Source organism: Salvia hispanica, chromosome 2 (assembly GCF_023119035.1).
Source record: "Salvia hispanica cultivar TCC Black 2014 chromosome 2, UniMelb_Shisp_WGS_1.0, whole genome shotgun sequence".
Lineage (NCBI taxonomy): Eukaryota > Viridiplantae > Streptophyta > Magnoliopsida > Lamiales > Lamiaceae > Salvia > Salvia hispanica.
This window is the reverse complement of record NC_062966.1, coordinates 25,885,334-25,897,055: the sequence shown is the minus strand read 5'-3', so window position 1 is coordinate 25,897,055 and position 11,722 is coordinate 25,885,334. Positions and strand designations below refer to the sequence as shown.

General features: G+C 33.9%; 2 protein-coding genes across 2 annotated transcripts; both read right to left on the bottom strand.

The window, feature by feature from the left end:
• Positions 1 to 3,965: 3,965 nt before the first annotated feature.
• Positions 3,966 to 4,626, bottom strand: LOC125203127 (probable calcium-binding protein CML44). Its single transcript, XM_048101415.1, has one exon. It carries the CDS (start codon positions 4,557 to 4,559, stop codon positions 4,071 to 4,073), a length of 489 nt encoding a protein of 162 aa, XP_047957372.1. The 5' UTR covers positions 4,560 to 4,626; the 3' UTR covers positions 3,966 to 4,070.
• A 6,156-nt stretch (positions 4,627 to 10,782) lies between these two features.
• LOC125203146 (probable calcium-binding protein CML44) lies at positions 10,783 to 11,505 on the bottom strand. Its single transcript, XM_048101441.1, has one exon. The coding sequence runs from the start codon at positions 11,398 to 11,400 to the stop codon at positions 10,912 to 10,914; it is 489 nt and encodes a 162-aa protein (XP_047957398.1). The 5' UTR covers positions 11,401 to 11,505; the 3' UTR covers positions 10,783 to 10,911.
• Positions 11,506 to 11,722: the final 217 nt, after the last annotated feature.

Below are 11,722 nucleotides of genomic sequence, written 5' to 3'. Positions count from 1 at the left end.
ACGAATTTTAAAATTGGCAAATAATATCACGAACTTTACCCCCGGTTTGTTTTTTCCCACGAATGAAAAGATTCATGTTATTTTAATAGATTGAAGATCAATTTGGAGGGTGTGCTTCGAGAAAAACTATCTTTAAAGATTGAAAAACTTGAAGCTCTCAAAATTGTTGTCGAGAAATTACGAAAACAAATCCGTATCCTAATATTATTTGTGTGAATTTTTTCATTCGTGGAAAAAACAAACTGAAGGTAAAGTTCGTGATATTACTTGTCAATTTTAAAGTTCGTGGGAAAAAACCAACTTTTTGAAAGTTTCGTGATATTAGATGCCAATATCCCTACTTTTAAAGTACGGAGTATTAGTTTTATACTCCCTTCGTCCCGCTTTAACAGTCATCCATTGACTTTTCTGTCCTCTTTCTATAAAAATTATAAAAAATAGTTAAAGAGGAGAAATGGTAAATTAAGAGAGAGAATAATATAGAGAAGAGTCTTATTTATATTATTGTCTCTCTTACTTTACCATTTCTCCACTTTAACTATTTTTTTATCATTTTTACAAAAAGAGAGCAGAAAAGTCAATGAGACTGCTAAAGCGGGACAGAGGGAGTAATAAATTGTGAGCGAGAATATGTTAGTGGAATGTGAGATCCACTACTAAAAATGATAAAAAATGAAATGTGACAAATTTTGTGTGACGGATGAAATGAAAAAATGAGACAAAATTTTTTGGGACGGAGGGAGTAATAAATTTTCAAGAAAGTAGCAAGTAATTTATTTTAATAATTATGGAGTGATATAATTCAAATAAAATTCAATTAGACTGATCAGGTATAATCATTAGAGTAGTACTCCTGAGTCCTGACAGTCGACAATAATGGAGGACCTTACAAAAGTACTCATTTGTCACAAGCCACACTCATGATTTGATAATAATATAATACGAGGATTAAAATGTAAGCGAAAACGGGAAAAGCTATTTGGCTTGAATAGTCATCTGTGGATATACTGATACCACGACTCCTATGCGAAAATAAGAAACTAGTTACTATAATTAACACTTAATTACCTACCTCAGGCAACACTATTTATCTTAATTAATGGTGTTTTTAGAAATTTAGGGGGTGAGCGCATCATAATTGCTGCTCTCAACAAACAGCCTTTTATCCATACAATTACAAACAATGGCGGATTCAGTTAAGATTTAAATGGTCGATCGATTCTATTGTTGATTATAAGAGTTAAATTAGTCTATCGGGGTTGAATTACGTTTATCATTCATCAAATAGATAATGCCGCACCTCCTCGATTCTTCAAAGAATAATGATTTATCTTTACGTTTATCATTCATCGCAAATCGATAATCGATAATTGGGATTGAATCACGTTTATCATTCATCGCAATCAATAATTGCCGCAGCGCCTCGATTCTTCAAATAATTACTGCCGTTTATAAATGATATTTTAAGGTATTTTAATTGACCAAAAATTAAAAGGAAACAGAAATTTTGTATGTTTGCTTAGTTTGAGCTGTTTTGCCTACTGCACAAGCAATAAATTGAGATTCGTGCATAAATTATTTGCCGAAAAAGAAAATATGTGCCTACGGTTCTGTACAGTTTCAAATGCAAATACTCTGCACTCTTTGTAGTGGCGTGCCACTTTATTATATTAAAGGACGCACTGCAGGGTTGGAGTACCGGAGGATACTTGGTGGGTGGGTGGGTGGGCCACTTTACGACTTAATTGCAATAATAATTGTATCGAAAATCTCATGTAATAATGTTAACAACAGTTTTAATTGGATTACTTAATAGGGCTACAAAAAATATTATCCATCTTAAAGTCACAATTTAATTTGGCGATGAGTTTTAAAGGAAATGCGAAAAACAATTATCCATCTCAAAGTCCCAATTTAATTTGATGCCGAGTTTTAAGAAAAATGTGAAAAAAAAGTTTAGTGGAAAAATCAAGTAAATCTATATTTTATGTAGTATAACTAATAAAATATGTATGTAATAAAATTTAGTGGAATTGATGGTTTATTTATTCAAAATAAAATTTTTAAAAAAGTAGTAAATATGAGTACAAATTGAATTGTTATATGTTTTTCAATAACAAAATAAGAAATTACTTTGGACGGAAGTATAATTGAGGAGCTAAGAGCGTTCCAATGGCGGACGTCGCGGTAGGACGTCGCCGACGTCTGATCGGACGTCCACCGTAGTGAAGAAGAAGGGCGCCCACGCCCGTCGGATGGGCTCGGACGTCCGACCCATGGGCGGGCGGACGTCCGCCACAGTGGTGAGGTCGAACGTCCGATTTTTTTTTTTTTTTAAAAACTCTATAAATAGGGTCGTTTGAATGTTCCCGTATTCCGTGTCGACATTTTAATTCCGTAACTTGAATAATTGCGGGAAGTCCTAGTGGATGTCCTAGTGGGAAGTCCTAGTGCAGGGGAAGTTCTAGTGATGTGGCAGAAAAATGGGAAGTCCTATTGATGATGTGGCAGAAAGTTTTTGTGTGAAGTCCTAATGGGAGGGGCGCCACCGGAGATGCTCTAACTATGTCAATTATTTTTAAATAATGAAAAGGGATGAGACAAGGTGTATAAATGTGAAAGTCAATATATTACTCCCTTCGTCCGTTATTAGGGGCTTCGTTTTTCTATTTTTTATCTCACATTATATTAACCATTTTTGAGATGTCATACCAAAAAGTAGTTTAACTCCGATCATTTATATCAAATTCAAACTTTACACAATTTTTTAGTATATCTTACAAAATTTTTAATAGCACCATATTAGGTGTTATTTAATAGAAAACTAAAAAATTAGTTTGAGTTTAGTATATATTAGAGTTCTTTTTATAAAAAAAAAAAATTAGTTTTAGTATAGGATAGGAGATGGTCTTATAAAACTAATAAGTGTATAAAAATAGGATACATATTTTACTATCTTTTTTAATTATTTTTGTTGATATTTCTTAAAATCAGCACTAAACTTAATTGAGACTCCGTTCCGATCTCTAGACAGAGGGAGTAATAATGATTCGAAATTAGATAATATCCTTTTGATGATTGTTCTAACCGTCTTTAACCGAAAAACTCAATGATATTCTTCTAGAATAAATATCATAATTTGAAAATTAAATTGACCAAAATTACATGATCAATCACACAAATATTTGATTTAAAAAATCATTTTTTACTATATAAGTCAAAACATATAATGAAAAATTGAGGCATGTCTTGGAAGTTGAATTCAATTGACAACCCAAAATCTTCATTCGGACACTGAATGAAGATTACATTTTTCTCTCTAACTTATTTTCGAAATTAAATACTTTGACGATTAATTAATAAGCTCTTTACCCAATACATCTTATAAATTTCAAAATTATTTTATAACTGTTGCTATTGCAGTTTATAAGTTCTATAAACTGCACTTTATAAATTCTACTATTAAATTAACAATAAGAACCGGCCATATATATTTGAAAACGTTAAGGGAAATATTTTATAAATGTTGCTATTGCAGTTTAATCCACGTTTTAACCTTTTATATTATTTCTATACTAAAATATTAGGGTCAAACTTCAAAGGTCCTCCTACTAGTCTACTAGATCCGTAAAAAATGACTCAAAATTGTAACCACTAAGAATGGTCCACGTAGCACAATAATCAAGTCAACTCTACATAACAAACTACATCACAAAATCATTTGAATTTGAGCGCAACAACCTTAAAAGGACTCATATATTAAACAAATCATTCAAACGATCAATACTTTCTCTCTTACATCTATATATCAAACTTATTGAAACCACACACTAATATATTATTAATGCTTGGTTATAGTAAAAGCTACTCCCTCCGTCTCAATAAAGATGACCCCTTTCTTGGACGGCACGGAAATTTAATCAAGTGTGCAAGTCATTTTCTAATTATTCTTGAAACCGTGAACCTTAAAGAGTAACCAAACTATATATACATATATAGGCACATACGTACACACAATGAAGAAGATTCAATCAAGGAAGGAGTCTTGATGAAAAAAAAGAGCATAAGTTCTAATAAGATTCCAAGGAATCCATGGACATCATTTCCTTAAACTCCTCGAAATCTAGCAATCCATCAGAATTAGTGTCGTAAACGCCAATCATTTGCATACAATCATGGCCACAACTCTTCTCATCCCATAATCCTAACCTACCTAATGCAATCCGCAGCTCCTCCCCGGAGATGAACCCGTCGTTGTTCAAATCAAAAACCCCGAACGCCTTCCTAAGATCGTCATCCGGGAATTCAAGGTCACCCTCCTTGATTTGGTCCCGATTTTCTTCAACAATGACATTGTTCAATGTTTGGTAGAAGAAGAGGAAATTGAAAAAGTCGAGGGCTTTGTCATCACCCACTAGAAGCTCAAGCTCCGTCTGTTTAGCATGCAGGCCGAGCCTAGTGAGGAGCGACATGAGCTCGTCGATGCTCACTAGGCCATCCTTGTTTCGGTCTAGCTCGTTGAAGATTTGGTGCAAGTGATATGTGGTGAGAGGATACATATTGTTAAAATGTTAGTATGATTGTGTAAAAAGGAAATAGAAGATTAGTTTAGTGTATGTATGTAAATATAGGGTATGTTTGGATAAGTTGTATGAATGTGTGTATGGTATATATATAGAGGTTTCATTGAATAATATTACACGCTTTCGATGTTGTACTAACACGGAATATTAGTTATTGATTTAACCCAATTTTTACATGATATTCACAAATGCACGCTTGCAAGTATTTCGAGGAAAGAGAGTGGCAAAAACAAACCAAAGTTAGGAAGATTCGGTAATTGATCTTTAATTTTTAGTTTCATCTATACAGAGGATGTATATTATAGGTCAAATTATCAGATAATGAAATTTGAACAAATATTAGTTGGTTTTGTAATTTTTGAAATTAGTTGAAAAAATATGAAATTTGAAATTGGTATCAATTATCCCATGATGAGTTTTTTTTTCATGAAATTGTAAACGAGCGTAAATGACATCCATTCATAAAGAAAACATCATCATTTGATCGAAATATATCAAAAAAACTATTTTTAAGATAATTATAAACAAAAGCCAAAAGGCGACAATAATATATGAGCGTCAGTCAGGAAATAAATATATTCTGTAATACTCCCTCCGTCCCACTTAAGGAGTCCCAGTTTACTATTTTTGGGTGTCCCACTTTAGGAGTCCCAGTTTACTATTTTTGGGTGTCCCACTTTAGGAGTCTCGGTTGGAATATTCCATAATTGGTAATAGGTCGCACATTCCACTCACATTTTTCCACTCACATTTTATTATAAAACTAATATATAAAAGTAGAACTCACATTCCACTATTTTTTTTCACCAACTTTCCTTTGTATTTCTTAAAATCCGTATTGAACTCAACCGGGACTCTTAAAGTGGGCCGGAGAGAGTACTAAGATTTATAGATATGTTTGGGTCATTGTCGATTTTTTATTTATTAATGTTTAATCATTTTTCTTTTTTTGAAGGAAGCACCTCTTACGTGTACGGGTTTATAATTTTTTCTTTTAAGAGCTTTAATTTGTTATAGCTAGTGGGTTTTCTTTCCTTTTCTTTTCTTTCTTTTTTGGTTGTTAGTGATGACGTATGGCAGCATTGCGCAAGCCTTGCTGATGTAAGTAAATCGTCAACACTCTAATCGTTCAACCTTTTGCATTCATGCTAAAATTACTCCATTTGTTTCTCTATATTTATCATAGATTAAAATTAATCTATGATAAATATAGAGAAACAAATGGAGTAAATTAATATGAATGCAAAAGATTGAACTAGAACAAAGCACGAAACCCTAATCCTAAATACTCAAATCAAAAGCTAATATCAAGAGAGCGACATGAAACATCCCAATTAATCACACAACTATAAATCTTAGGCAACAAATATATTTGGGATGAACCTCATGCTTCATGTAGTAGTCTTTTAAGTGGAGAAATGACCTAGAAAATGAAAAGTTGGACGGCTGAAAAAGAAATTACACTTTTTATGGATGGATATAGTACTGTATACTCTTCTTATATAAATGAAACAGAAAATATATTAGAATAAAGGGATATTGACAATTAATATTATGGAATTTTTAAAAAGTTGGGTTTTTTCCACAAACTTTGAAATTGACAAATAATATCACAAACTTTACCCCGAGTTTATTATTTCCAACCAATGAAAAAATCCCGGCTGTATTAATAGATTGAAGAATAATTTCGGAGGGTGTGCTTCAAGAAAAACTATCTTCAAAGATTGAAAAACTTGAAGCTCTCGAAGTTGTTGTTGAAAAATTATGAAAAAAAATTCGTAAAATAAAATTATTTGCCAGAATTTTTTCATTGGTGGGAAATAACAACCTCAGAGTAAAGTTCTTGATATTTTGTCAATTTCTTATTCGTAAGAAAAATCCAACTTTTTGACAATTTCATTATATTAGATGTCAATATCTTTTAAATAAAAAGCATTAAACTCAAACACAATTAGTTATATTTTCTGCACCACACGCCTTCATCTGTACTTGTTGGGTAACATCTAGGAAATTTCCTCTTACTTGTACACAACAAATTAATGTAATATACTTTTCAGCCCACCATTTCTTATTATTGCATCGTAAAAATTACTATGTCTAATGAATTAATCTAACGTATTTATGATTTTTAAAATGTTTAAATTAGTAGATTATTTTCATACAAATCCTAATCCACCAAAGAAAATTTTGGAGGTGAATAAGAACAATAAATTTATGATGTCATCTACTATAATCAAATGACATGATAGCTGCCGAATTAATTGTATTAGTTCATTTCTGTTAGGAATTAATGTGTATACAACTAATACTTCGTAAATAGCCGACGATCGGACCCAAACCATCTAATAAATTTCGAAATTATTTTATAAAATGTTGCTATATACTAGTATGAAGTTTATATATGAGGTCTATAAAATGACATAAATTAACAATTCGAACCGGCCATATGAAAACGTCAAGTGAAGTATTTGAAAAAATAAAGAATTCAACTTTTAACCTATAAGCTTATTATTTTTTTGATTTATGTATATTAAAATATCAGGGTCAAAAAGTATTGGTCTACTAGATTTGTCAAAATTCAAAATTATAACCACTAAGATATAGTTATGAATGGTCCACATAGGACAATAATCAGGTCAACTCAACATTCCAATCAAACAGCATCACACGTAAATTACCAAAACCATTCGAAATTCATCGCTACATGGCTCGTATATATATTTAACAAAATTATTCAAATAGTCGATAATTTCTCTCTGAACATTCATATCTATCTTAATGAAATCACGCACTTATGTATATATATAACTAATATTTAAAATTTATATTAATTCTTTGATATATTAATATCAATTTGCATTATAAAACGTACTATCAGTTTCTAATATTGAATAAGAAATTGATATTTATGAATCAGTAAACTCATATTTATTCAACAACTAATATGTTTTGTGATGTCACCTAATATCAATGTATTTGCGAACTAATATAATTTTATATTCTGATTTTAAGAAAAGTTCTGTCATGATCCATCTCCCAAGAATTAGTTACTGTTGAATATTGGACTCTTTGCTTTGAGCTTCTAATATTAATTGGTTGGGCTGGTATTTTGTCGAGCCCATGTAATTATATTGTGGCCCAAACAAAGGCTGGCCCGTTTACTTACCAGACTCGCTGGATGGTTTCCACATAGAACCTCCACGCGGATCCTGCTCTTCAGCCGTTGGATCTAGGGTGTGTTATTAAGTGAGAGGATTCTCTCATTCTGTTCATTCTTCGTGCTAGACACACACTCTCTCTCTCTCTCTGAGTTTTCTCTGCATTCTCTCTAAGTTTCCGGCGGTTTTAGCAAGCGATTTCCTTCTAGCTCTTGGTTTGACCGATGATTCTCAGTTTCTACGAGATCTATCGGTGTAGTTTGAGTGTTAGGCAACTTCTTCGGTTTCCTTCTTAAACCCTAGAGTTCGGTCTTCTGTGACCGATCTTTTGTGCTTGAAGGTGTTGTGCGAGGGTTTCTTTGGTGTAAGGCTTTGGTCTGAGAGGTGTTGTGTGGATGCGTGTGTAGAGATGGTCGTGGTGTGCGATGACCGGTGAGATCTAGGGTTTCACAGATCTCTGGTTGTGTGGTTCGTTCAACGGTGCTCTCCTTTGTGACTTGCAATGAGGATTGTGGAGGTCCAAGGCCTAGTGCAGTCACTGCTGTGACCTGAGGCATCCGTGGCCCGATTACCTGACTTAGTCTATCTTAATTGCCAGATCCCTCGAGATCAATCTCTTGTGTGACTAACTTATTTACTTAGTGTACAGGAACTCGGTGAAGCTGGAATCTCAAGATCAGAGACTTTCTTGATAGCTTAGGGTTGTACCTCTTAGATTAGCCATCTGAGACCAATATCAATAAAAGAGGTCCCAACAATTAGTGAATCCCGAATGGTCTGATCACTACAGTTACAATAAAAATTATCTCTATTGTGAGATGAACATCAAAAAATTAGTGTTCCCTTTGTCCATGAATAAATGTGCCACTTTGAGTCTTTAACTTTACGAGTTTTAAGAAATCTATATAACATCAATTGAGTGAAAAAAGAGTGTGGGTTATATTCTATATACTCCCTCTGTCCCCATTATATGTCTCACTTTGATTTGTGAAACTGCAGGTTTTCTCTCGGTCAGCGTATGTAAATACAGGGGTGCATCCAACTGATCAGGATGAGATTCCCGACCTAGCTGAGTCGTTGGTACGATAACCGGAACCCGGTAACAAACAAATTTCCTCAACCCACTTCTACTGGTTAGTATAATGGAGGTAAGGGTCGAATCCCACAAGGATGGACACGTTCGGATAACTGCGGTGATTTTGGTTTGCTACCACGCTTTTGGGGTTGGGATTTACTTAGGCGAGAAATAAAGATGGTACTCTACTGACTAGTATGCGTGAAAGTAACAGGCATGTGGTTGTGTTCGTGAAAATAGGGGACAAGGTATCTCAAATGTATGCGAAAAGTAGACAGTTACTAAAAGAGGAAATTTAGACAACAAGGCATATCTGGTGGCTGGTTGGCTTTCTGACAGGTCTGGAAGGTACAACTGAAAAGTAGGAGACAAAAGCAAAAGTAACCCAAAAAGTAAAAGTGGTCCAAGGCAAAAGTTGATTTTGACGTTTTCTTCTTCACCAAGTATTAACAGAAATCATATGAACACAAACTCCATGACTAAACTCAGATTCATAACTTCAAACTCAAAATTCATTGATTAAAATGCTCAAACTTAAAATGAACGACGGAACTGCAGTTTACCTCTACTGACTAACATGCAAGGCGGTGATTACAATGCAGAACAAAAGACTCGTGCACGAAAATTAGACTGAAACATAACTACAACCTTAGATCAACAACTCCAGATAAGAAAACACTTAGAAATTAAAAGCAACGACTAGATCTAACTTTCCTAGGCAGAATGAAGCAAACTCGAACCAAAGCGACATACGAAATAGAAACTTCATAACTTAAACGTTTGGATCTTCACAAAGTACTTCAAAAGGCAACAACGATAAATGTTTGCAACAAATCCAACGACGAAAACAGGTAAAGATTAAATTAGAAAGCAAAATAACGATTGTTTTGCCACTCCGGGCGATGATACTGCTATACTACTATGGCAAACTGGCAGGAACGGTAGAATGATGGATCTCCGGCAGAATCTTGGACGTCAAGTGACCATAGCTGTGGCGAGGAACGAGAGATTGGATAATGCTGAAAGACCGATCTTCTAGAGAGAATTCTACTAAGTGTGTATGAGAACCGAGAGCTTGCGAACTTAGAACTCCTTTTCTCTCTCCAAGTGGCTTCTTTTATAGGGAGGCTTGCCCTTGCTTTTAGGGTAGACTTCCTTCACGATTTGACTTTTCTGCCCTTGTTAATGATCATCCCAGCTATCATTCTTCTCCATCTCGAGCCTTTTCTCCGGCATGCATCCCGGTCAGTATTGCACCCTTCTAGCGCTCTTTTCACTTGCGTCGCCTGAATCGTCTCCTACTGACTTGGATCCCTTAATCCTGCACACTTGAGCAAACTGTTTTGCAGATAATACATGCATTTCACGACATACTGACCAGTAACCAAGGCTTAGAATACGACTTATCAATTTGACATGGATTTTACGAAATACTAATGAAAATATATTGAAAAAGTTAGTAGAATATGAGTTTATATATTAATTTGAATATTAAATTTGAGATGAGTGAATTAGTAGGATGCGTGACTCATTAATAAAAATAGTAAAAGTGAAATAAGACTAAGAAATGTCAAAAAAAAAAAAGGAAAACTAAACACATAATGGAGAGCAGAGAGAGAATTAATTTTGTTATTCAATGTACTAACAAAAAGTAAATAAGACATTTAAGGTATTTAAGGTAGATACTATGAAATGATAATAAGAGATGTTTAATACTTAAACGTGTTAAATCATTGTAAGTGAAATTAATTAATTGCCTTTTTTTTTGAAAAAAAAAAACACCTCACTAGATTTAAGACTCGGGTTCTGCATTCATTCATCCAATAAAAGAGGTAGGCCAAAATGATTTCTAATAATTAAATCTAACTCAAATTTTAATAACTAGCTCCGTAGATCAGAGGTTTAAGTTTCCCCTTCAATGTTTGTAAGCCATTTTATGTTTCTTATAAAAAGCAACCATCAACCATAAAGAATAAATCAAACTATATACATAGCCACATGCGTTACACAAAGTTTTTTCTTTGGAAGATAAAAAGTCACAATGAAAATTCCTTCCAAGGAAAAAATCAAAGTAGAAAAAAAAAGAAGCAAAGTTCTAACAAGATTCCAAGGAATCCATGGACATCATTTCCTTAAACTCCTCAAAATCTAGCAATCCATCGGAATTCGTGTCGTAGACGCCAATCATTTGCATACAATCTTGGCCACAACTCTTCTCATCCCATAACCCTAACCTACCTAATGCAATCCGCAACTCTTCCCCGGAGATGAACCCGTCGTTGTTCAAATCAAAAACCCCGAATGCCTTCCTAAGATCGTCGTCCAAGGATTCAAGGTGTCGCTCCTTGATTTGGTCTCGATTTTCTTGAACAATGATTTTGTTCAAGGATTGGTAGAAGAAGAGGAAATTGAAAAAATCGAGGGCCTTGTCATCGCCCACTAGAAGCTCAAGCTCGGCCTGTTTAGCATGTAGGCTGAGCCTAGTGAGGAGCGACATGAGCTCGTCGATGCTCACTAGGCCGTCCTTGTTTTGGTCGAGCTCGTTGAAGATTTGGTGCAAGTGATATGTGGTGAGAGGATACATATTGTTATAATATAATGCAATGTTTATGTAGAAATTAAGGGGAAAAGAGAATTTATTTAGTGCATGTAAATAAATAGAGGGGAAAATGGTATATATATATATCTATAGAAGTGGAATGGGCTTTTGAATTTATCAAATAATGACGCGTTTTTGATGTTGTACATACGTACGGATGTATATATAGATTAACACAATCTTTCCATGATGTTCACAAATGCACGACTGCAAGAAATTTCGAGGAAAGATAGTGGCAAAGACAAATTGAAGTTAGGAAGATTCGGTAATCGATTATTTTGTTTAATCCAAGTAAGAGGATATATAA